Source organism: Copadichromis virginalis, linkage group LG6 (genome assembly GCF_057382275.1).
Source record: "Copadichromis virginalis isolate Kocher_CV1m ecotype Utaka linkage group LG6, C_Virginalis_male_GT1.1, whole genome shotgun sequence".
NCBI lineage: Eukaryota > Metazoa > Chordata > Actinopteri > Cichliformes > Cichlidae > Copadichromis > Copadichromis virginalis.
In genome coordinates this window covers 18,803,446-18,830,750 of record NC_140623.1, presented here as the reverse complement: position 1 = coordinate 18,830,750, position 27,305 = coordinate 18,803,446, and the positions used below count along the sequence as shown (strand labels likewise).

General features: G+C 40.0%; 1 protein-coding gene across 1 annotated transcript in view; it reads right to left on the bottom strand.

Annotated features, from left to right (window-relative positions):
* The window catches only part of inpp4b (inositol polyphosphate-4-phosphatase type II B), a 183,548-nt gene that overhangs the window by 131,662 nt on the left and 24,581 nt on the right, over window positions 1–27,305 (bottom strand). Inside the window, exons 3-4 of the mRNA XM_085459043.1 lie at window positions 21,374–21,492; window positions 12,379–12,495 (exon numbers count right to left, since the gene is read on the bottom strand). Of these exons, the coding sequence (XP_085315169.1) occupies window positions 12,379–12,495; window positions 21,374–21,492 (236 nt within the window). The remainder of the gene's footprint in view (window positions 1–12,378; window positions 12,496–21,373; window positions 21,493–27,305) is intronic.

Sequence of the window (27,305 nt, the reverse complement as noted above, 5' to 3'; positions counted from 1 at the left end):
TTTGTATAAGTTCATACTCAAGTTTAAAACAACAACTACACTAAAGCTATTCTGTTATACCTGTATGCAAAAAAAAATATTTCATAGTTCAGCAATACTGATCAATCTAATAAACTTAAACCTGCACCATCCTCCCTATTCTGGTATTTTAAAGAGTACTTAGCATAAATATTAAGCAACCTAACTAATAGGGTTCCAACTCCCAGCAACAACAAAAATAAATAAATAAAAAATAGGGAACCACCCCTCACGCTCCACCTCATGATGCTTAATCGCCGTAATCAACCTTAATTTGATGCAGTGTGAAAAAAAATGCACGGAAATCAATTATTTTTCAAGAAATATTAAATAGATTCAACATCTTTCTTCAACAAAATTGCAGACTGCACAGATGGTACCTTCCCAAAGGAAAAAGTACTATAGCTTACTAGGGTATATATATTATACTTAATAGTTACTATATACAGTAATTGACTTCTATTCATTTTACATCAAATTAAAACTTTGGGTGTCAGATAATTATTTATTAAAAGCGAGACATTTTAAATGAGAATAAGAAAGAAAAGTATGTCTTTGTGCCCCCTTTTCCCTGTTAATGCCCTATCGGCCCCCCTGGCTAAACTTTGCTAGATCTGTCCCTGCACAGTTACCAGCGTCAGCTACATAGAAAAAGATCCTCGAGTAGAAAGTAATATTAAATATATTCTAACAACAGCTGATCAAGCTTAAACGTGCTGCTGTTGTTCAGCCGCTGGTTTCCTCTTTCTGGTGCAAAGTGGGCCAAAAACAAACTAGAGACACGGACTCGCGACAGAAAAGCCGATCAGCTGATCGTTAAGCAGTTTCATGATTGAAGTAGCAGCAAGAAGAGGCAGTCGCTTGTTAAGCTTAACGCAGGAATGCTTTACAAACATTCAGAGATGGACTTACACACTTGCTTTACTTCTCTCGGGGATAACTTTGTCGGAGATGAAATGCCGGGTTGCTAGCGAAGCTCCACATGCTATCCAGACCACCGATAGGTCCCGCATGCCACAGCCGCTCTATCACGTGATGCATACTGCTCCGACGTGCTAACGTTCTGAGGTGAGTTACGGCGTGTTGCAAGTTTTGTGAGGTGCTTTCGTGATATTTAATGGATCGGATTACATTTTTTATTTTTCTCCGATATCCGATCCAGTAATTTAGGTCAGTATCGGACCGATACCGATACGTAATATCGGATTGGTCCATCTCTAGTATAAACCTCAAATATCTGCTCAGTTTATCAAGACACCACATATTTTCAAAAGCGCTCCGACGTTTTCGGAGACGTCTGTTGCCCACCATCTCGATTGTGAGCCGGGGTTCAAGGCTCACTAGAGCCGGTGAGAACCCCGGACTCCGGGCAAATCGTTTTCAAACCCACTGCCATTTTTCGCTACTCAGGTTAAACATGATATATGAGTCACTTAGATAACTTAAAAATTATATTGTTTGGCTTTTTTTTTTTATTGTCTTATTTGTTCCTGAGTAAATCGGTTTGGCTGAGATTAAAGTTATAGTTTTTACACAGCTGAATAAACTTCAAGCAGACAACTGATTATCAGAAGTGTGAGACGCTCGAGAATATACTCCGGTGTCCCGTTATATTTTAGATAGCAAGGAGCAGACGGCTGAGTTTATTAAACGCCACCAAACAATCGTCAAATTTCATTAAAATTTAATAAACTATCATCTTGTCGTGATTTTTAGTTAGCACATACTTGAACCACTTAAAGCTGTAAGCTAATGATAGTTATATAAGAGCAGATGCATGCTGGTGCAATAAGCTGTACGTTTTACGTCCAATGGATGCATGATCTGATTAGTCGACTAATCGCAAAAATAATAGGTGACTAGTCGACTATCAAAATAATCGTTTGTGGCAGCCCTAATTACAAGAAATAATATCATTGCTAGTATAATAATATTACTCTAAAAATACAAAGTCAGTGAGATAATCTTACAGAAAAACGAATCATGTGAGAAAAGAAAGTTTTCATGGGACTCTATACAGTCCTGTGCTGCTACCATAGGAATTAGTAAGTAGCAGCCAGTTGCTGCTAATCAAACAAACTTGATTGATTGATCATCAATAAGCATGAGCACATCTATAAAAGCAGAGGTTTGAGCAGTTTGCTGCTCTGAAGCATTCAGGTGAATGTTAATATAAAACCACAATCTTCCCAAGAGTGGACGGCCCAGCATATACACCCCAAGGTCAGACTGTGCAATGCTCAGAGAAATTGCACAAAACTAAAAAGCTAAATGTAAGACTCTACAGGCATATTAAATCTCCATGACAGTATGGATTATTTGGAAGAGTTGCCAAAAGAAAGTCTCTTTTTTCTGTAAAGAACATGACAGCAAAGGTTAGATTTGTAAAATTGTATCTGAGATTTCTAGAGCAATGTCCTTTGGACACAAAAGACCATGTTAGATAATTTCTTTGCAATGCCTCTAAGCAAAAAAAAAAAAAAAAAAAAAAAGCCAGAGTGCTAGCATTTTAGTAAGCAAGCTCACATTTCTGGCATTTTATATTCTTTACATTGGCTAATAATAGATTTTAGGATTTCATTTTAAAATTCTCATATGTAAAATTTTTATTTTATTTGCATAAAGACCACTAGTCTGGACTATTTAGCACCTCATGTGTGAAGTACGGTGGTGGAGGGGTGATGACTTAGGCCACAAGACTTGCATAAGCTAATGCCCACAAACCTCAATGAACTGATTCCTTCACGATAAAGACCGATAAAGTCATACAGAAAACATACTGCAGTTATTGCTGATAAAAGCTAATGAAACATGGTGTGAATTTAGTTTTTCAGAGAACTGCACACAGTTCTGTGAAATTTTCTTTTCCACTTTTCTGCAGAAAAAAAGGGAACATACCTAATTTAATTTAATAAGGGAGGCAAAACAGTTGTTTTATTATAGCTGTGACATTTTAATATTCTGCACTAGCACAGCACTAATTAGACATTTGCATGACATTCATTCATTACAGAACTTAGACCTCGTGATGAAATTTGGTAGCGTCTTCATAAAAAAGAGTCGGGCAGAGTAGCTTCACGTTTTGTGCACAGCAAGACTCCCAGCAAACAAGTCAGGAAGAAAGCAAGAGCTCTGTAGTTTAACTAATTTTAGTATGGCAGACTTGAACAGCAGTACTTTTCTGCACTTGTGACATTGTGTGACATTGCCACAATGATGGTGAGGGAAGCAAAGTGGCCATCAGACAAGAGACAGTCCTTATCTGAGGACTGTTACTCTCGTAGGTTATCACTGCTGAGCTGTCCACCCAATCACTACCAAGACCTTTCTTGGATATCTCTGAGATTGGTTCTTGTAAAAGCATGTGTGTGTGCACACGCGTGTGAGTCCCCTCTAGCTCTCTCACTCTTTCTGCAGTTTCCCTGTCTACTTCCACCCCATCCCCCCCTTCTGGCAGTAAACACTTGCACTTACAGAAAATTCCCACCACATTGACACTCATCCAGCTAAAGCAAGTGGTGGTGCCAAAAATATGTCAAGTCGCCGTCTTTTACACATCATGATTATTGACAGGGCAGGATTAACTGTGGCTGGGATTCTCCATACTTCAGCAGTTCATAATTGGAGTGACAATTCACCATGGAACAGTAGCTGTTCAAACTGCCTCCTGAGATGTGGTTAATATCTGCCAGTCAAACATTCCTCAAATCAGGTATACAGGAGAATAACACAATCTGCAAGGATCACTACACTGAAAAACAATATGGCATGGAGTCAATGAAAACACACATTTGTAATGGCATTTTTTTTGGTCAAATTTGGTATCCTTAGAGTTTACCAAAGACTCAAAAACATTTATTTCAGGCTTAGCAGTATCCCACAAGGGCTTGTCTGAAAACTGTGGAGAGCTGGGAAAACACACAGTGGAAATATGTCTGCTCAGGGCAAATAACAGAGTTTTATGTTTAGTGGATAATTCAACCCAGCTTAACAACTTGAAATGAGGAATATCAATCTTGCAAAGTCATATCGACCATGAAATAACTAGTGTACCGTGTGTGGTCATCACGCCAATAGGTAAAGTTCTCAGAAAAAACTTAGAAAACGCTGTGACCTGTACCTTTTATAGCTACATAATTTATATATATTCCTGTACGTCTATAGGCACAAAGAGGATCAAATGTTTGCCTGTTCAAAATATAACAAACTCAACAAAAATGCCAACAAAGTCACAAATTTTTTCATGTGACTGCAATAAAACAATAATAAACACTTTATAACTTTTGATGCCAGCTGCTGCAGTTATGGTTTAAGAAATAAAAATAAGTGGTATCACCTCCAAATGCTGGCAGATACACTATAACTCCTTACTTTGTATAGTTAAGCAGAGTCTGCTCTCTTGGATTAGGGACAAAAACAGACTTCCATCTTTACAAAAAAAATTGTATTAGCTGTTTAGGAATTTACACCTCTGAAAATGGGGGACTAATTATTTAGACAAACAAGGATAATTTTAAATATAAGCATTTTTTCATAACTGGATGAAAATCCTTTGCAGTCAATGGATGCACTGTGGAGGCCACTTTCTTCCCTCCATGGTCCAGTTCTGATGCTGAGCGTTGGTGCTTTGGTGGTGTCAACATGTGCACACTCACTGGTCTGTATGCAGCTCCATATGCAACAAACTGTGATGCAACGTGTATTCTGATATCATCAGACCCAGCTTTAACTTTTTTTCTGCAATCAAAGCTACAGTAACTCGTTTGTTGGATCAACATGGATCTGCCTTGGTTCCCCATCAATGAGCCTGGCCCCCCGTGACCCTGTCGCTGGTTCACCACTCTTCCTTCCTTGGACCACTTTTGACAGACACTGACCACTGCAGACTGGGAACACCCCACAAAACTACAGCTTTTGTGGGTTCTCTTCTAGCACAACAACTCTGAGGACAAAATGTTCACTTGCTCCCTAATATATCCCACTAACAGACGCCATGATGAAGAGATCATCAGTGTTATTGCCTTCATCTGTCAGTGGTCATAGTGTAGTCTCTCTCTCTCTCTATATATAAAAACCCTATATGAAAAGGTTTAAGGCAGTATGATTTTTATTCTTGAATTGAGATAGCTATCTAGTATAATCACAAGAGTACTAGCAACTTCTAGTATGAAAAAAAGACGTGTTTAAGGGTTTGAACTCTGTCATTTTTAAATTGTGCAGAACGTGAACCGAGAGTCCTCTAATTTGATTTCAGCAACAACACATTTCACAAAACATTTTGAAGGTGTTTCCCCCCTCAGGGAAATGTTGGGAAATCACTGGGACTTTGGGACTCCTCTCATATAACCTCTATCCAATTTCCTTAGTAAGAGTGTGTGTGTGTGTGTGTGTGTGTGTGTGTGTGTGTGTGTGTGTGTGTGTGTGTGTGTGTGTGCATGTGAGTGTTCATCTGGCTCTTTCTGGCGGCCAGAGAAAGAAATGGGAATTATAGCAGCACAGTAAAAAAAAAAGCCCTCTCCTTGTGTTTTATTGGATTGAATACATTTTATGGCTGCTTTATGGAAATGACCAGGCATGCTCCATTTCCTGTTTTACTCAAATGAAGCCTTTGTTTGTCGCACCATGGTTCACATCACAAAAACCGATCAAAATTCCTCACCATGGTCAGTTACAGGAATGCAAACTGAAAACATGCATTACACATCCATTCCAGACTGCAGTGAGCAAAGGCAGGATAAATGAGGCTGTGATTAGACAGAAGAGCTCTTCCAGACGCAGCTGTCCTATCCTTTTATAGCACAAGAACACTTGGTAATAGGTTTGCACTGACAGCAAACACAGGTTTGTCATTAGCAGTCTGTCTTTGAGCCTCTTCGCCGAGGTAAGTGAGCACAAATGCGATGCACCCAATACACACAAATAATCTCATTTACTTCATTCATATTCTTTGAACTTTCTTCATCCTGCTTCTCTCAGATGAGCCTTGCTCAGGTTTTTATTGAACTTTGAAAATGGTACTGAGCTTTAACCCAAGAGCCCAAAACTCTTCATCTGACCACATCTTTCATTTCAATCTCCATCACCAGTGAAACCTGCATATATAGTATCGTGCAAAAGTCTTTAATCACTCCTCATGTGTTTATCTTTATTTTTCTATGAAAACAGGTAATACAAAATACAACATTTAAGGCAAAAACAACACCTTTGCTCTTTAACACAGCCTGAACGGGCAACTTTTCTGCTAATTTCTCTAAGCAGTCTCCAGGAACAGCTCAGCTGGCCTCTTGTAGATCATTCAAAGCTCTTCTTTGGGTGTGGGCTGCCTTTTGATCTGTTTTTTACTAAGGTGATCTCACACCGCTTCAATAATGTTGAGGTCTGGGCTCTGGGGAGGTCAATCCATGTACGAGTGTCATTCTATCCATGTGTGCTTTTAACACATTGTAGTGTATTTTTATTTGCAGTACCTTTGGGATCATTGCTTAAAAATGAAGCTGTTGCCAATCAGATGCTTTTTAATTCCATCAATTCTGACAAGAAACCCAACACCTTTGGCTGAAAAGCCTCAAACATGACAGAGCCTCCACTGTGTTTTACAGATGTCTCCAGACACATACTGAGATTAATTTGAACCAAACATTGGTTTCAAATTTGGATCCATCACTTCATAACACCTGTTGTCAGTGTTATACCACGGAGTACGGAATACCATTTTACACCTCAAAATGTGTTATCTTTGGGATGTTTTTTTATATTTTGATTCAACTCAAAGATCAAAATGAGTTAAACTGGTTCTTTGCTATTCGTCCATTATGTGTAGACAAAACACTGGTTCATCTGTTGAGTGAGTGTAATTTTTTATGCTTAAATGAAAATGGTCAGGGATAAGGACTGTACCTTCAAAATCCCTGGAGAACTATTGCTCAAGATCCCTTTAAAAGAATTACAAGAAAGATTCGGGCTCAGGTTATTTTATTTGCATCCGCAGCATTGACTAATCCATCCTACACGGACCGGTTCAATACAGAGAGAAGCATAATACAAAATACTGGTAAGTGAATAATCATAGAGAATTCACACAGCATTATGTAGGATAGCAAAACTATCCTTTGTTTATCTGAGTCATGGTGGCTGGAATAAAGCTTTTGCTTTCATACTTTTTTAAAAAACGATGTTGTTCTGCACTTTAGGATCAAAAACCTGAAGCCAGAAAATCTCACTCCTTGGAAGCAAAATATAAAGGAATAAGTGGTGAATCAAGACCTTTGCACACTACTGTAAATATGCTTGAAACTAAGCAGGAAGAAAATAAATACTCTGCTGCTCTGTATTCAGAATGCAATTATCATTTTGTGCCTTGTACCATGACAGCAGTGGTGTTTTTTTCTTATCTCTCATTTAAACAACATAAAAGAAAAGAAACAACACGGTTGTACTATTCATAATATGTTTAATATTTAGCTGAGCAAATAATAAAATCACTTTCAGTGGAGTTCTCCTTGTAAAGCACAACTTTTTTTTTCCAATCACAAAGCATATTTCTTCATTCAGTGATGAGAATGTAAGATGAAAGGGAGAGCGAAGTTGCACTCAAGACGTCAGTGACAAAGAAAGGCTAGCCTGTCATTCTTTGACAACTAGGCTCAAGGGTGGGATCATTTACGCCTGGGTGATATCAGATCCGCTTTTACTCCATCTCACACCTCCACTCCCTCACTTATCATTTTCTCATCCCTGTGTGCATTCTCAAATATTCATGACCACGAAGCCAGTGTCATCTTACAATATCTAAATGAGAAGCCCAAGGTGCAGGTAAAACCATCCTACTATGAAATTCTTAGGTCTTCTACGAATGTTAAAGCAGTCATCTATAAACCTCGCTCCATCAGTTTCCTTCCCCCATCTTCACCATTTCCACCCTCCTTTATTTCCACTTCAAAACTCTTATGGTGGGTACGGTAATAGGTGACATGCCATATAACACAAAACTGCAGATGTGCTACATTTCTGCTGGGGGGGGGGGGGGGGGGGGGGGGGTTGTGTTCCACTGCAGTGAATCAGCTGGTGGCACAACATCTGCTATCAAAGCTGAAAGTGATATGTAAAACTTTTGACAGCCGATTTGTAAAACACACACAAACACAGCAAATTGCCCCAGTGCTCGCTCTCGCAAAGGGGCAAAAAAAAAAAAAAAAGCAACATTAAATGACCGAGCCTTGACTGAGCGATTCTCGATCTGCCACTTAAGCAACTAGGGGCTGACGCATTGTGCCAGCTCATGTTCAGGGTCACGCCTGTGTCAACGAAAGCCTCTCTAATGAGACCCAGACAAGCGCGCTGTGCCCAGCCGAGCCGAGGAAATGTAAGCGCAAGAGCTTTGGTACAAGGAAAAAAAAGAAAAGGCAGATCTATTGCAGGGGCACTATGCAAGGCATTGTTTTAATGGTCACATTTTTTTTTTAAAGCAGTCTGCGTAAGGTATATGGGCTCTGCTGTGTGTGTGTGTGTGTTTATTTAGTGGAATGAGTTGAGTGAAGCATATAAAAATATGCTAAATAGGATCTGTCTATAACGCTGTTTTTAAGCATAAAGCTCTAAAAGCAAAGCTTGAGTGAAATGTCGTGTGCTTTATCAGTGATACTTTTGACAGTCTGACAGGAGCTATTGAGAAATATCACTCACAGAGACAGAGTGAAGGACAGACCAGAAGACAGACGCTAAAAATCCCTAAATACTGAAGCACTTAATAAAATCAAATATTTTGTCCACAGCTTGTGCATCAAAGAACTCTTGACTGACACCTACCATGAACAATATCTTTTTTCTCCAAGGCTTTCTTAAAATAATATATAAAGGCAGTAAATATTTTACCAACATCAGTAATGTATCTTAATATAGTAGTCATTACAATGTTCATCTTTTAAGATATTTCTTAAAACTCCCAACGGTAACACAAGCATAAAAACTACCCACAGGAAGTTTCTGCAACAGGCAAATGGCCCTGCTGCCAGATCCACTAGCTAATGCCATTACACAGAAATCCAAGTAAATGGTTTGACACATTTAGGTTAAAGTTAAACCTTCAGTTTAAACTGTTTAAAACTCTTTGATTATTTTATATCACGGGGCAAGAGACAGTAAGATGCAGCAGAGCATGCTTTAACCTTCATATACGGGTCTTTTAACCTGAAATTTAATGATGCAGAACACACAAAAATTAAAATATGCAAACTTTTTATACTGTTGTCCATGTGCTACAATTTCATCTGCACACTGAAGCTGTCCTAGGTTAACTTTGACCTGTTACAATTGATTTCAGACCCATCGAATCAAGCAAAATTGTGCTTTTATAGGAACTTTAAACTGTTAAACTGCACATCTCATGTCTGTGTGTGTGTTTTCAAGTGGCAGTGGTGACACGGGATCTTGACAACATCACAAGAACTGTCTGTGTTTCCCCCAACAGATGCTCAAGTTCCTGCAGAGTGTTGCTTTTTGAAGAACCGTGGAGTAATCCTGAAGCAGTGAAATGATAAAACAGCGTAGGAGTGATCATATATAGCGCCAAAAGGGAACAGAGGTCGGAGTGTGCCTTGACGCAGACAAGAAATCTGCACCTGCAATGTACTTAAACAAAATTAAACAAATCATAAGTTAATTTCTAGAGAAGTTATAAAGAGCTATTGTGAGCTAATTTAGGCTAACCTAAATGAGAGTTAACTGAGATTAAAATACAGCATAAGAGGGATTATGGGGGACATAACTTCATAAAAGTACCTGATCTACCATTTCAGTGAGTGTGGGAAACGTGCAAGTCCCACGCGCAAGGTTTCTAACCAATGCTTTGAATCCACATACTAGTTTGCAATAAGCCTTTTTTTTCCATTCTTTTGAGGATTGTTTGGCAGTGAGGACAGTGTTTAACGGTTGTAATGGTCATACATGCTTTTGCATTAAATCCTAGAAGTTGCAAAATGTTCTTGCCAATAAATCATTAAATCATTGTTATGTTTTTAACTGTTATGTTTTTATGCCTTAGGTAAAACAGGATATGATATTATATGATTGTAGAGGTTTTTGCTCCAAAAATGTGTTACCTAAAAAAACCCTTTCCCTATTCTCTGAACAGAGGAGTAATTATTCATTTATTAATATCAGATAGGCTTTCTATATATTTTTTGGTTTTTGCAAGGAGGGACGTATTGATTTGGGGCTATTCTGAATGCCAGCATGACAGCTACTCTTGTTCCCCTGTCAATATTCTCGCCTCTGTATCGTAGAACATATAGAAAAAAAAGGGAAAACCCCTAGATCTGCAATAGACTGGTGACCTGTCCAATGTTGACTAGGACACCTGGGATAGGCTCCAGCTCCTCTGCACCCTTCATCGGATAAGAAAATAAATGGATGGACAAAGTGCGGTTAAACCCCGCACCTGTTTTCCTGACTGTTCCAGTTAAGGGTCGTGGGGGAGTTAGAGCTTATTGAAGTGAGAACTATCCATTGAAGTATTTTGTGGTTAACTGTCACTGCTTTTCTTAAACAAGCCAGCTTTCTGTCCAATCAGCATTCACACATTACTCATAGTGTTGGTGCCACAGGGCTGTACTGTTGGTTTTTTTGGAGGACTGCATGCAAGCGCATTTGCATAGCCTCTGCATAGGTTGAATTCCCATAATCCCTCTCTCTGTGTAACCGGACTCCTACGCAAACCAACAGCAACGCAGGATCTTAAATCCCACGTTACAACCATTGAGGGAAAAATTTATTCAACTTTTGCAGGAGAATGCCAGGACAGCACTTCATGACCTGAGAGGTCGGGTTTTACAATGACCCAAAGCTTACAAATAAATCAATACTAAAACGAGTGAAACAAACAATAACTTGTTTTGGAACAGACCGAGTCAGAGTCCTGACCTCAAGCTGACTGAGATGCTTTGGCATGATCTGAAGAAGACTGTTCGATCACAAAAAAATAACAGAAATGTTAATCAGTTGAGATTATTTCATGAGATCAAGAACAATCAAAATTCCTCCTCAACGTCCAGTTTCACATGGGGCAGCTGTGGCTCTGGAGGAAGAGTGGGGTCACCCACTAATTGGACGGTTGGTGGTTCAACCTCCAGCTCCTCTAGTCTGTTAGTCAATATGTCCTTAGGCAAAATACTAAACAGATGCATTCATCAGTGTGTGAGAGTGAGTCTGACAGATTAAAAACGTTCTGTTCGAGTGTGTGTATGAGTGAGCGAAGGTATTTTTAGTGTTAAGTGCTTTGAGTTGTGAATAAGTTAAGAAGAGGTCATTGTTCCTGACGGTACTAAACTCAAGGGTTTACATGGTTTTTCCAGCCTACATTGCTCGTGATGACACAGAGCTTTAGTAACACAAAAGTAGAGCTATTAGAGATTTTGTTTATCTATAATTTTGTCTCGGTTGTTGGTTCCAAGGGTTTGGCAACAGGAAGTGGAAGCCACAGGTGGAAAAACACATTTGTTTTTTCACGCCAAGTCAAGTAGCAGATCGTTAAAATAGGTCATTTCAAGTTAGCTACAGGCTGCGTGCATCCACACAGTAAGTGTAGAAAAAAAGTGGGCCCAGTGTGTCTGCGCACCAGAGCAAACACAGCTCCGGTGCGCAGACACACTGGGACTGCATTTGCGCTACTGCTGGCCTTGTGCCAACACAAAATCAGAGGCCTTAATGTAATACATTTGCAAATACTAACCACTAACCACTGCTATACTGAAGTCCTAACTCATCAAAAAAAAAGCTCATGAATGTTTCATAGTAAGTTATGCCAAATTAAGATCTTGGCACGCAGGGTTGAGTGGGGTGGCTGATTGAGATCAAACGTCGGCGCACACTGAAAAGCCTGTTATAAAGTCTGTTTTAAACGTCTAAATCAGAGGGCCCGGCCCATTCAGGATTCTATGTCTGGCTCTCTTTTCCATTCCCACTGATGTGCCGATTGGTTTTCCCACGGGATCAGTGCCATGCACGGATGCTCACTGAAGGCTTCACAACCTTTTCCTTCAAAACTCGAGGAAAAAAGTTTTGGTCTGAGACTGATTGGAACGATACAGCCGTGATTCAGTCCTGTAAATCAGCACGCAACTCTTTGCACCTCCGAATAAGCAGGATAAATTTAAACATAATGAGATTCTGAAACCGGATTTCTTTTAATGATCATCCCCCTGTATAGTTTAAAGCTCGGTACAGCAAAACCTCCACTCGAGAGATGTGTTCAAAGCCAGTTGTGAGCAGGCTGTCATCGTTACAGCTCCCCGTTTCTCACCCACTGGATTTTTAGCATGCACATATGCGACGCACACACATGCAGAGCAAAAAGTGTTTACTCACTGATTCCTGGGTCTTGTCCTTTGCATCATACACGCTTAGCTTGACTAGCGTCTCTGGGCTAGCAGGATACTCTGAAGGGAAGGTCACCCCCGTCAGAAACAGTGGGTCTTTGTTCGCCTGGCAAGAGAGAGGGACAGCACAGGACTATGGTGAGATATAGTTTGCGCTCGTGTGTGTACACACATGTGCGATATCCACATTTGCACTGCAACACAGATGTGAAAAAGCAGGAAGCTGAAGAGGGGGAAAAAAGGAAGAGGACTTTTTTTTTTTTTTGCTGGGTAAATGAGCCAGCAGCTGAGCTCAGTCTGCCCTCTTCCTCCTCCTGGCATTTCTCTCCATTCCTCTCACCTCTCCTGGGCACAAAAGCAGAAGATAGAGCTCTCCCTAGTGGGTCTACCTGGAGGTGTGGCATAAATACAGTCTGCCAACTGAGGCTGCAGATCAGGAGCAACAAATGTTGACAGGTAAGCTGGTGCAGTGGCAAGCAGGCAATAGGATTAAAGCAAACACAGCAGACAGTGTTGGGCTTTCAAACACCAGAAGGCAGCATGGCATTAGCCAATATTTGCTCACAACCTCCCTCAAATCGCAGGACCCAGTCACCACCTTTAACTTCTGTTGTGCTCGTTTGAGACTTTCCTTTCATTTCCACACCTGCTAACAAGGGTTCTGAGTGCTATTTGCTTTTACATCAAAACCTTTCTAGAAACAAGACGCGACGAAACGAGCCAAGCAGCAGACAAGCAGTGTCATGAAATAAGACGAGCCTACGTGCTGGGATCTGCAAGGTATGATTTATCAACAACATTTTTGAAAAAGGGAAATTGGTGGTATTTTCTGACAGCGTCATGGTGATACGCCTTTGCTTCCGTGATGTATCAAAACAAAGGAAATCATTGTTACATACAAAAAACACTGTCCTTAAGGGACCTTTAGGCATATTTTAAACTGTTATAAAAGTTTTGTGTGCAAGACGATCAATAGGATGAGCTTTCAGTGTTTAATTCTCTACATTTTGTGATCGATTCAGCGATCCTTGCCTTGTCCATCCCCGCTCTTTCTTTGTCTTTCTGGAAATTTCTGGGACTCTGAGCTACATGTTACTGGCAGGGGGTAGCTGGCCCCACCAAAATGCTGCGGGTTTATTGTAATATTATAGCTGCCTTGCTTCGCTCCTCTTTGCTCTCTTCTCCTTCCTTCACGCCTATCAGTCGCAGCAGGGGGTGGGCGCCCTCCCTCGCTGAGCCTGGTTCAGCTGGAGGTATCTTCCTCTTAGTATCTTCCTCTTCACTTTTGCCTGTGACGGCTGATAGGGAATGGTTGAATCGTTGTTTTTCTTTGTCCTTTCCTTACAATATGAAATGCCTACTGCTGTGAATTTGTGCCATGAAAATAAAATGAAATTAAACTGCTGATCTGTCTAGGGTGTGCCCTGCCTCCGTCCTATGACAGCTGGGATAGGCTCCGGTCCTTTGTGACCTTAAAGTGGAATAAAACGGTGTCATGGTTCCTGAGTCTCAGACCCAGCGTTTAGAGCTTTTGTTGGCTTGTGGGGATTTATGTTCAGCTGCTTTCTTGTTTATTGTTTACTGTTTATAACGTAATTTCATATTCCCCCAGGCTTTTCAGTCTCTTTATTTAAGTCTTTTTGTATTTCTGCATCAAGTTCATACGTTTGAATAATTGTCCCTCGTTAGAAGCTTGCTTTCTCTTCTCCTCCTGTGCTGTGAGTCCTACGTCTGGGTCTGAAACCTGACGGATGGATAAGCTGTGGCATCTGCAGTTACCCACATTTTTATTGATTTTTCTTTTTTTATATCAGCAACTTAACATAGACCATGAATCAGGTGACATTTGTGTAACCTCGCTTTTTCTCTCCTCCTCTGATTTGCTGCTTTGTCAGTGGGTCAAAAGTACTGAATGTCATTTGCAGTGAGGCAGCAGCAATATTAGCATGATATTCAACCTGTGTGTGTGAAATGTATTTATACACCTCTCCTCCATTCTGCAGGCATGTGACACTGAGGTAAATAATAGTGGAATCGCTGCCTCAGATCTGATTATAGGTGTGTTAAAAGTTACACTCAATAACTACTTTATCTGTACTGATTAGATAAAAAGCCAGAGAATTTAGACTCCGAGTATGAGGCAAGTAGACACAGTCATTTATAATTTATAGCAATAATGCCTCTGGTCAGACCTGGCTGATAAAACTTTTAAGGCATCTCTGTAACATTCATGAATTACTTTAAAGTAAATCCCGTTCGTATCAAATGTTTGCAAAAATAAAAGAACTTTTTTTTATTGCAATCTGCAATAAATTCTACTAAAAACCTGATTGGCATTCAGAGACCGCAGCCCTCTAGTAAAGCCAGTGCTCTATATTACATTTTTTGTTTTAAAGAAGTGATTCAAATCTTCACACAAAATTTATAGTTGACTTTTGCCCCCCCTCGTATTCCTGCTGACAAACAGAGCAACACATTTTATTCCCTCCAACTCCAGGAATAAAGCGTATTGTTCCAGGAGCTGAGGGGCTTTCCTGAGAAGTCTCAAGCAGTGTTTAACTACTTGCTGTTGTCTATTTGAACCAATTCAAAGCATTCTGTTTACACTGGGGGTTTCCTGTTCCCTCGCACAGCTCTGATGGGCGTCTCTCGAACGCAGCCCTTTGGGACCGTGTGGGGACAGATTGGAGACTGGTAATGAGACTGATACAGACAGACTGGCAGCTATGCGTGAATGTCTGAACACACCCTTAAGTTTGAAAAAAAAAGCACAGCATAAAAAATAAGACTACACACTACTGAACTGTTTTGTGCAGCTGTTACATAGTTATAGTGGTTATAGATCGTGCAATGAAAAAAAATCTGCAACTATACGCATGGAAGCAAAAAAGCATCTTAATTAAAAGCTGGCCACTTATTCCTTCAAGGTCATTTTCTTTGTGGGCTCTGCACCATTTCCAGTGCTTCCACAATTTTTATAAAGAAGACCCGTCCATCACGTCTGACTACTTGCCCTTGCGCATTTGCAGTTTTGCAGCAACTTCCATGCCAGAATGACCCAACCTTCATGTCTAGAATCATTACTTATGATGAGAGCTGGGCCTGGCTCAGCTCAGCGACCCAGATGCTAAACAGCAGTCCAAGAGCTCTAGTGTCCAAACTTAAAGGCAGAGCTTCAAGATCAAGAGCGTGACAAGTGAACAGTGCTTGTCTTTATTTTTTACACTGAATTTTCTCCTTGTGTCAGAGTGTCGACGCAGCTTCGCCTTGACATCACAGAGCACTGAAAAGGCTAGGACTTTTTGGCTAAACTAGAAGAATCTTTTTAGCTAACTACTAGGGGTGCAACAATACTCGTATCGATATTGAACCGTTCGATACAGTGCTTTCGGTTCGGTACGCATTTGTATCGAACAATACAAAATTTTTAATTTATTTTATCAACTTTTCTTCTGACCATGCTGTCTGTGTTGAGCGCTCAGTGGATCTGCGTTCGTCTACTCCGCCTAGGCTGCACTGTTGAGCGCAGATCCACTGAGCGCAGCGCAAGCTAGCAAGACAGGAGCTAAGCTCGTTGCAACATGGCAACTGCCTCAATGCTACCCGAAATTGAACCTTCCCCACCCTCATTCAGATCTGGCGTTTGGAACTATTTTGGTTTTCATGTGAAGCATGACCCTGATGGTAAGCGCCTCATGGACAAAAGTAAAACAGTATGTCGGATGTGCCATGCAATGCTCAATTGGTGGGAACTAGTGCGTTAGCACAGTTAGCTTGTTAACGTGTTGATGCCGTCCAGCCCCACGCACGGGGCGATCCGCGGTAACTTGTTAACGGAGATTTTCCGCGTTATGGCGTTAATGTCCTTTCAACGAGATTAACGCTGACAGCACTAGTGGGAACACAACGAATATGACTGCACATTTATACCGACATCATCCTAGTGCAAAGACAAGTGGAAGCAGACAAAAACAGCAAGCACGCATGCTACAAACTTTACCCGAGTCATTTAGACAGCCGTTAGCACATGATTCTCCTTATGGGGACCTGATATGTTTAATATGCTGCTGAGAATATAGCCCAGAAGAAGCGTATAGTATAGCTTTTATTTTGGAAAGAGACATTTCTCTGTAATAAACTCTCTTTTCCAAAGATGAGTGATTTCTCGATCAGATAAATTTATTTATTTTTTATTATTTTGTTGTTTCAGCAACATTAAATTTAAAAACTGTACTTTTGAGTTATTTTAATAAATGACAAATTAAAAAGGCATGAACATTTTTTTGTATCAAAAAAACATCGAACCGTGACACCAAAGTATCGAACCGAACCATGAATTTTGTGTATCGTTGCACCCCTACTAACTACCCACCCTGTGCTGCCAGATATGCTTCCCTTCAAATGTCCTCTCCCCCAAATCAAACTGCAGTCGAAGGGTGAGCATTTTAACATTGTGGATGAGATACAGTGTGCATCACTGATATGAGACAGGCACAGCGTGCAGAGGAAGACTTCAAGAGAATAATCCAAATGAAGCAAAATCAGTGGAAGCCGCAAAAGGAGGCAGCTATGGAGTGGATAGCTCACAAATTGAAATTAGGTTTCTGCTTTTTTTTTTTTTTGATCACAGCACGTACCATCAAAATATGATTTCCTGGCAAGCGGATAAATTATAACAGCGATTTATTGCACAGACCTTATTACAAGGAGGTTGGTGGGTGCAAGGCCGCTAGAAGATGAAAAGAGTTACTTCAGCACTTTGACATACCACAGATTTTTTTAAATAGGCAATATTTCAAAAGCAGTTAATTATGTCAGTTTATAGTGTATAGAGAGAGGAAAACGAAGCAGAGAATGAAGGGTATGATATGAACAAAGGCCCTCAAACCAAGTAATCAAACCACAGATGTTGTGGTTAAATACTCTGCTGAGATTCTTCTGCCGCGTGTGTTCAGGTGTTTTCATCCATCACCTAAACACGATAGTTTGTTATTTCTTCGGAATGAGTTTTTAAAAAAAGTCAACATTGAATGAATGCTTCATCTGCTTTTCTGTAGCTCTGCTGAGATTGACACATCAGCCGAAGAGCCTTAGACAATCCAGGGTTTTCGGAGCTCGGAGAGCCAGACTCTGAAGTCTCCCTAAAAACAGCAGTGCGCTTAACACACAAGGACAGAATTATGTGTTTAACTGCACGCTCACACACATACACACAGACAGAACGCACAAAAACCACCTCCTCACCACACCACTAACCCCGCTGATCCTTCAGAAATCTACGCCGGGCTGACAGAGGGGAAATAAAACAAGTCTATTGCTTCTGATTTCATGTCTCTAGACGCGGTAATATTAGTCTTGACGCCTGGTGCCATTTTGCCACCCAGCCATGAAGCTGTGTGGTTTGTGTACACCGACGCTCTAAACACACAGCCTGATTGAGCACAGTAGGTACACACGCAGTGGAATCAATGCACTGCTTTGAACCCAGAGCAAATGGGGATCTTATCTGTACTATACACTGACAAAAAGACAGACTTGACCATTATACTCGAGAATGTGCAGGTACACAGACATAATCCGTTACACTTCCCTCTCTGGCACGCTGAATATGCCTCATTCAGACTTACCAGCATGCTTGGCAGCCTCGGCTACAGCTGAATCTTCTTAGAGCTGCTGATGGGCTGAGATGAGCTAAAGTGGTAATGCTGTCTCCATTTACACAAAGAAGTGAGCCAGGCTGTCATACAAGTGGTCAACATATGCTATGGGAGACAGCTGGCCCTCTCTTGTCTTTTTGTCAGTCTGGGTTGCAAATCTCTGTGGAATAACCAATTTAAGCCATTAAGGGTGTGTGTGTGTTTGTGTGCGATTGGGCAGAGGGGGAAGTGCAAGTACTCTGGGTCGAGTTTCCTTGACCATTCATAATTACATATACACAGAGAGAGTAGACTTTTGGACTTGTTCCAGGCAGGGGTTCTTTGCTTGACTAGCCTGACATCAAAGGCTGTTTTATCCCCTGCCTTTGCATGACGTCAAATCCCCTCAAGTACCACCACTTCTGGACCCATTGCCCATGTTTAAGGAAAGGGATTTTCCTACACAGAAGTATTAGGGATTGGCAGAAAATGCAACTTTTTCCATCCCAATTTCTGTCTCTTGTGTCAGGCTCAGCACAGAGAAAGCATGCACATGTGGAAAACAAAGGACTTACAATTTCTACAAAAAGGACATCTCCTTTCTCTGAACATTTGGTAAAATACCAGATGGCATTTTTCTGTGTCTGTATGTGTGTGTTGGTAGCTTCAAATACAATGTGACCAAAAACCATTTTTTCAGCATTTAAGCTGTCACTTGTCGCTTTTCTGTTTTACCAACCGCAGGTTAAGCTGCAGTATCCGCACTGAGACATAAATCTGCTTATGGAGACAAAATGGGTCAAGTTAAAATACAGAGTCCCGGTTCTGTACTACAACCCCAGTTACAAAAATGTTGGGATGTAAATAAAACAATGCAATCCACTTGAGCCCACTTTTTGTCTTCCTATTGTTTCAGGTTGCAATGTTTTTGTTCTTTTTGTGACTTTGTCTCTTTAAGTTATATACAGTGTTGGGAGTAATGAGATACAAAGTCACGTGTTACTGTAAACACACTGCATTTTTTCAGCAGTAACTGCATTACAGTTACAAATATGTCATTACTTACAAAGGTGCACCAAACAAACATGCACTAAAAAAGACATGAGTGCGACGGTAAAGTGGAAACTGCATGCAGGACAGACAGAAGCTGCATTATGCTGCTAACACAACTTCGCCTCTTTGCAAGCATCTGCACCAGCATGATAACGCTAAGCTAGCCAAGAACCCAGAGTAACGTTCAAGCTGAGTGAATGCTGACCCCAGACCATCGGACAGCCTGATCTTCAACAGGTAACAAAAGCAGTAATGAGCAGTCAGGTTGGGGCCTCCATTTACACCTGTTCATGTTTCTAAAGAAGACTCACTGTGGCGATCGCTTTAAAGTCTTTTTGTGCTGGTTTTAATCTTTGCTTTGTGTTCATACTTAAAAACTAAATGAAAAAATCGTATGCATGTCATCATTAGGATAGGGATTTGTGTTGGTGTGTGGGAATGTATCCTGTAAGTTTATATAGTTAAATGCTAATTATGAGACAATGGGTTTCAGGTGAATTTATAGAGTAACAAGAAAGTAATGTAGTGACTAGTGTAACAAATGACCTCTCTGGCAAGTAATTAAGTAATGTGCTGCATTCTTTTTAAGAAACATGAGTAATGTAATCCATTACTTTTCTTGAGTAGTAATCCCAACAACGGCTCCAAAGAGCTCTTAAAAACACCTGGAATTGTTCCTCTTGTGTTTTGCGAGTCCCTGTTCTTACTTCCTCTGAAACATGTGAGTGGTGAGACATAAAGAGTGATCATATAGCTTTCATAAAACAAAGAACATTTTCCCCCTGACCTGAGCACGATTGACGGGCGGGACCAGAGAGGCTTTGTAGCACCTGGCATGCTCTATCATTTATCTTCTAAATGAAATCTTTCTATCACATACAGCATGATAGCACACATATTGCACGAGCAAGACTTCACACAGCCAGCCAGGCCCGGCGCTCGCAAAGCCGACAGCAGCTGTTGAGAGAAAGCATCCTGGGAATGTGACAACAGTGAAAACACAAGTGCTGTCTTCAAATAATACACATAGAGTAAGCTCCCCGGGGCCTGCACGCCTGCACACACACACACACACACACACACACACACACACACACACACACGTCTGCCTTTGGTCATACAAGTTAATAAACATTTGTTTCTGTATTAAGTGTGAAAGCCTACAGGCAAGAATCCCTTGCTCCATTAAAACTTCAATCAAAGATTATTTCAACAAGACATATTCTCTTCTCAGTTTGGCTTCAAGTCTGAGTCCAAATAACACTAATATTGGTTTTCTGATTGATCCGGTTTCTGGGGGGAAATGCTAAATACACTGGTTTATGTAACAGAAGAAATGTTCACTTTTATGACACAATCCAGACTAATAAAGTGAATATATGGACAGCAAATCTACCAGACTCTCTGTAAGGGTGCAAACCTCTCTTTTAAAACACACTCATTAAATCACAATGAATGGGTACGTACCCTTTTTTTTGTGTGAAGACAAAAGCAGTTCATATCCTCAGATCATACTCCAAATCCTTAACATTACAGCCATGAAATCAAAACTCCAGCAGCCTTCAGAGTGTCTGCAGAGCTGGCTGAGCCAGCATACAGTGTCCTACCACATCCTGTCTTTCCACTCACACATGCACAAACACACATACTCTGCTGCTCCCTTGACTGAGGGGAAAAGCAGTTGAAATCAGTCTTTGAAAGAGACGGTTATGCTAATTTAGCTTTACTGGATTAGGAGGGAAATAGTGTCTCCTTTCTATGCGCCTGGAAACTTTGCCCTCATATGAGGAAGGAGAAGAGAAAAAAAGGACTGTGTGTGTGTGTTGGCCTCTGCACATGTGTGTAGGTGGGTGTTCCAAAGTGGGACGGGGGCAGCTGTTGCTGCCCAGAAAACACTCATGTGGCTGCTGTCTCAGCAACAACACTGTCACGGTGGAAGTAAAAGAAGAAGAATTTAAAGAGGTCAAAGAGCGCAAAACACTCTCACTGTTTTACCCACACACAATTAAACCCACAAACGCATACTGTATATGTACTGTAAATGCATGATTGACACGCAACACAGTCACTCATGTGAATGTCTGGACTCAGCTGTCACTAGAAATAGAAGGTTAGGGCTCATTGTCTGTTCCAGTTCAGTGAGTCAGATGGAAAAGCAAGGTTGATAGAAAGGAGGGCAGACAGCGATGGAGAGAATACCAACGGAGACTTGGTGACCCAGAGATACGGCAAAACAACAAACATCATAGGCCGGAGACAAGCAAGAGGATGGTGCGTGTGCGTGTGATGCCTTACCTCAACTATCTCTGTGCAGGCATGAGACACAAGGTGCTGCTTGTGGGGATCTATGACAGCCACCTGGACCAAAGCATTGGGCTTCCTGTCTCTGCCTGAGGCCACCAGATCATTACAGGCTACACAGAGGAAGATAGGGAGGAAGGGAGAGCCGACAGGGAGCATAGAGGATGGAGAGAAACAGGAGACGAGAGGACAGAAGGGAGGAGAAGGGGATGAAAGATGAGAGGGGAAGATTTTCCTTTAGGATATAAAGTGAAGTGACACAAATCACATGACAGTGGGTCAAAACATGACATTAGACTGTAGAAAATACTAACAGTACAAGGCAACAATAATATAATATAAATAAACTATATTGTATTATAATAATAATAACATAACAACAATAAACTATACAAGAAGAAAGGAAAAAACAGCCAAGGTAGCTTTATATATTAAAATTCATATGTGAAAGTGCAAAACAACATCACAAAAGACCCAAGCAGCTACACGTGCTGCATGTTAGGACTAATTCAGTGAGTTTTAGCTTCCAGCGATTCTAAAAACACACACATAACTTAGATTAAACAAATATGTCACATTCGTTATGATAAAGATAACATGATATTTGAAAGCTCAATCGATGTGTTGTCATGTTTATTATTTCAATATATTTCCAAAATACTCTTAAATATTAAACCTTAATCAAGAAGTCTTACTTTATGCATCAAGACCTCAAACCCCCAAAACAAACTCATCTATGAGAAAGGACATCTGAGTCAAGGAACGAACCAGTGTCGTGTCGAGACATAACAGACATCTTTTAAATTATATTTTTAAGTGCCTGCAGCCTGTTACTAAAACACTTTGTTCCCATTTCTTTAGTTGAATCTGCAAAACATAAATTGCCAGGAATAAATTGTATTTTCGCACCAACAAGGTGAGTCACATAGATCTATTAGCTGAAAATCGGGCATATCTTGGCATGCTGTGCAGTGTGTCCTAAAATAATTTGAAGAAACTGGACAAGTGGAGGATAAAAGAAGAAGTGGCAGGTCAAAAAAAAAAAAAAAAACCTGAAAATGATATATATATAACTGATGTCTTTCAGTCATCTGAAATGCATGTCCTTAAGACATAGGAAAATAAATCCAGCAAAGACCTGACACAGGACCTTAAAGATTCATTAGGCCCTTCAGGAGATCCATCTACCGTTCACTGAAGCCTCATCAAAAATGGTGTCAGTAGAAGGGTGTCTGTCAAGAAACCATTAAGGAAGGGAAGCAGGGAGAAAAGCCTGAAGTGTGTTAAATCACAAGATCAAGAATGAAAATCAGTGGAAACAGGTCTTATGGAGTAATGAATCCAAATTTTAATTTGTCCAAATTGTCGTCAATATGTATGAAGGAGGTAAGGAGAGCGGTGTCGTTAGCCACGTGGAAAACAGAGTGGAGCCTCTGTTAGGATTTAGGGCTGCATTTCAGCCAGTGGTGTTAAATTATGAACACAGAAAAGTTCTGTCATTTTTTTGATCTAACATGCAATAGAAAAACCCAACAGTCATGGACTGGCCTCCCCAGAGTCCGAGCTACACACAGCCAACATCCCAAGGAGAGCTTTGAATGTCCTTCAAGCAGACTGGAGAGTTATTCCTGACGAAACAAGAAAGTTTTCCTAAGAGAGTTCAGGCTGTGTTGAAGAATAAAAGTGGTCATAACCAAACAGAAGAAGAATTTTCAGGTATCTTTGCTTGAGTAGTTATTTTTTGGGAACTTTTTACTTTTATTTTAAAAAGAACTACTTTTTTTATTTTCCTTTTTTTCTCTGCTAGTGTTCCACGTACCTGATGTAAGCTGGGTACATTTATTAGAATTAAACTTTATTATTATTTTATTATTATATAAATATTGGACAAGGCTCAGGTTTTGCTGCACAAAAATAGCAGGTAGAAACGTCCTCCAAAGAAGTACTTTTTGGTTTCTGTACTTTGAGTACATTTCACAGCCTATATGTTTACTTTCACTTGAGTAAACGTATAGGCTTCAACTTCAACTTATACAACTTTTACTAGTATCTGTACTTATACTTAAGTACAGAATGTCTGTACTTTTGCCACCTCTGCCCATTTTCCTTGCAGAATAAACAATGAGGGTTGGTTCAGGACTTTTACACAGCACTGTACTAAAATTGCTGCCTCAGCAGTCAATTAAAATGGCAGCAAGGCAAGACAAACTCCCCCCCGGCAGTGAGATATCAGCTTTATGATGGCTTTCATTTCTGGCATCAAAAGCAGCCTGTCACTCAGCACTCATTTCTTTCAAGGACAGGAAGAATTTTTATCTCATGACTTCTGTACAGCAAATCAGGTTGAATGAATGGTTCCGAACAGCAGCTCTCTCTAGCATACTATAAGATGCACTAAGAACACTCGCTGATGCCAGCGATAATCACAACTAAAATGATAAACACGAATCCACTAAGACAACCTTGTGATCTCCTTGGTAGAGTCAGATGCACAGCAGTGAAGTCAAACAGCAACAAAGCTTCTTGGTTTTTCCTGAATATTTCAAAGCATGTTATGTGAGGTCTGGAGATGGAAGAATGCTAACGTCTGCTGTTATAGTTTTTCAGCACATTGAACAAAAACACAAAGGATGTGACTCTAATGTTCACAGCTGCTTCACATGAAAGCTCAAAACCATCCAGCTCGGTAAATTACACCATATGGCTCTGAAATTATGTATTAATTAGCATTTGTATGCACTCAAGAACAGTAATGACAAAAGTTTGTGAACCTCCCTGGATGAGATCCAAAAGCTGCATTTTATCTGTGCAGCACAATTCGGGCATGCAATGAGTGGTCACCTTACATCAGTGTGCAAAAGAACAAAACAAAAAATATAACCTAAGACGTATGGACAATATGATTCAGTGGGTGAAACTTTATGAAAAAGCCATATCTTCATGCGGTATCTACATCAGCCTGAATATAATGTTTAGGCCAGTGTTTCCCAACCTTTTGGAGCCACGGCACATATTTCACATTAGAAAAATCACACGGCACACCACCAAACTAGGGTCTTCATGTGGGTCGGAATTTTCTCCAGGACAGATTGACTACTTTTTCTTTTCAAATATTTAATGCCCTATAACGCCCTGCCACTTCTCAGAACATGGCTAGCGTGTAATTTCTTCTTCGTCTGTTTTACTGGCAGTTGGCGACCCATTTAATTAGAGCTGGTAGGCAGTGTTGCCAACTCCTCAGTAACGAAAATCGCTATTGGCTGTCCTAAAAGTCGCTAGAAGTCGCTAAATGACATCATCGCCTAATTTGCATAATTGGTCATGCCAATCTAATTGTAACCTATGTTGTTGGAGAGAGAAATAACATCGTGGAAGAGACATAAAGTGAGTAAAAAACGTCCTAAATGCATTTAGAGTTTATTTAGAACTACAAATTAAATTTCTTTTAGCAATTATTGTTTTTTTTAATGTCACAATTCCAACCCTGCTCCTTTACCCGGGCTTGGACCGGCAAAAGTGACCCGAAATAGGCACTCTGGTGGAGTTGCTTTGTGTGTGTGTTTATAAGTAGTTTTAAACCTTGTGATCCACAAAACAGCATAAGAGTAAAAGAGTAAAAGAATAACTGACTGCATTACAGCACCCGCTGCTTGTTGAGAGTAAAAGCGATACGCGCTTTCACGACTTTTTTTTCTAAAAAAAAGTCGCTAAGGGGTCTGAAAACTCGCTAAATATAGCAACAAAGTCGCTAAGTTGACAACACTGCTGGTAGGTGTACTGCTCTCTAGTGGAAGAGAATGTAAGTGTTCTGCCCGGTTCTCACACCGATCGCTTAGAGTACTAATCGCTTTGATCTTATGTGGGCCGGAACAGTAAAACGACATGATAAATTTGTAAAATTGGAGAAAAAAGTTCTGGTAGTTCAAAATATACAGTTTTTGTTAATTTACAAAAAAACTTCTGCTTTTTTCTCCCATTTTTTAAACAGAAATTTCTATAGCAGATTAAAAAAAAGGGAACTTTTCTGTCATTTATTTGTTTATCTGTTATATTATTATTTTGTTGTACCATAAATAGCAATTGGGCTGCGCTGTTTATCAAAAGGAAAAGCTATAACAATAGGGTCACATTCACATTTTCCAAGGTGGGATGGGACTGTTTGCAGAGTCTGCCCCCCAAGCATTAAGTTTGACACCCCTGGTTTAGATGTACTTCTAACATAGTGAAGTGAAAAAGGATGACTAAGTGTTTTTGTGTGTAACTGGTATTTTTATGCTGTAAAACACCTTCTAATATATTACAGGGGGGCATCCAGGATATAGTAAACCTCAATTTATAAAGACAAATTTACAGACACTGTGATTACCACCCACTGAAAACAAATTCAAAACCAGGCATTTTCCAACAACACTGGAGAGGCAATGGTGCTGTCAAGGTGACTGTCGCTGGCATTTTAAAGAGCAGCATAAAAAAAAAAGAAAAAAAAGACAGGTTTTAATGAGCATTTGTCACAAACTCATCTGCAAGAAAGCAGGGAGAGAAAGAAAAGAATGCTTTCACCATAAAAAATGTAAGCTTTTTGTGATCTGCGCCTTTACTATTCCTTTTCAACCTATCTTGATCAAATAAAGCAGAGAAATATTTTCTTCAAGGTCGACTAAGAGCATGAAATTTTAAAAGGGCTTCAGTTAAAGGTAGGGTTTGGATGGTAATTCACAAAACAAAGTGACAGCGTGAAAGTCTGTCGTGTTTCACAGAGAACTATTATTAAAGAAAATCTTACAAAAACCTGCACCCAGTTCTCAGTTAACATTTAACATCTATACAGTAAAAAAACAATATACAGAAAAAAATGTGTATTTCATACATTATACAACAGTCACCATAACAGTTGGTGACTTTAACCATAATACATGATGAGAGGCCAGAAATCACACAATAGTTAGATTTATGAAGAAAACTTGCCTCTTATTTGAAATGAAGTATGTGTAGCAAACAATAAACATTAAAGTACATGTTGGTGTGTTCGCCGTAGATTTCTCTGTTTAAACTATGACACCTCTGACAGGCCTTATCACTGCCTGCTAAAAAGCTAAACTGTCATAGTTTAAATGATCAGAAATAAAAGTCATGTTGTTTGGACTTCCATAACACTGGCAACCCCTGGCCTTTAAAGATGGAGACTCCCCAATGTAAAGAACCTGGGAATGATCTTTGAAGGTACTTTAACCTTTATAAACAAGTAAAACTAACTTTTTTTGAGTCTTGGATACTTGTGAAGGTCAAGCTGTTTCTTTCCTAGAAGAATGTGAAAAGCTTATTCATGCCGTCATGTCGCTTCATTGAGCCAGTTTTAACAGTCTTTATTTAGATGGCAGGCTGTTGTTGCTTGGTTGACTGCAGTTGGTCCAAAAATGCAGTTACCCAACTTATCTGGCATATGCAAGCAGGCCCACGTATCGCCTATATTGACTTCCTTACACTGAATTCCAGTCAGGCTTAAGATTGATATTAAGATTTTATTGCATGGGCTTGTACTTCCTTACCTCTCTGATGTTTTAAGTTTCCACATTCCCACTTCATCCTAGTTGTCCCGAGGTCCAGATTAAAACAAAGAGGATTTAAGAGCTTAACAGTACTGTTATTAAATTATACCACCTGTCCTTCCATTTTTAATTCACTGGCCTTTACTTTGGACCAGCTGCAATCTATAATCAATCTGTTTTAAAGTAACGCATTACTGTAATCACATTACATTTTTTAGCAATGCAGTAATATAACAAAAAAACTAAATTCTACAATTAAACTGCAGTTACAATTATGTACTTCTGTTACAAAGGTTCTTCAGTTGTCTGCACACCGGGGGGGAAAAAATTAAATAAACATGCTTTTTTCTTCCCTCATAACACAATCAGCTCATTTCAGT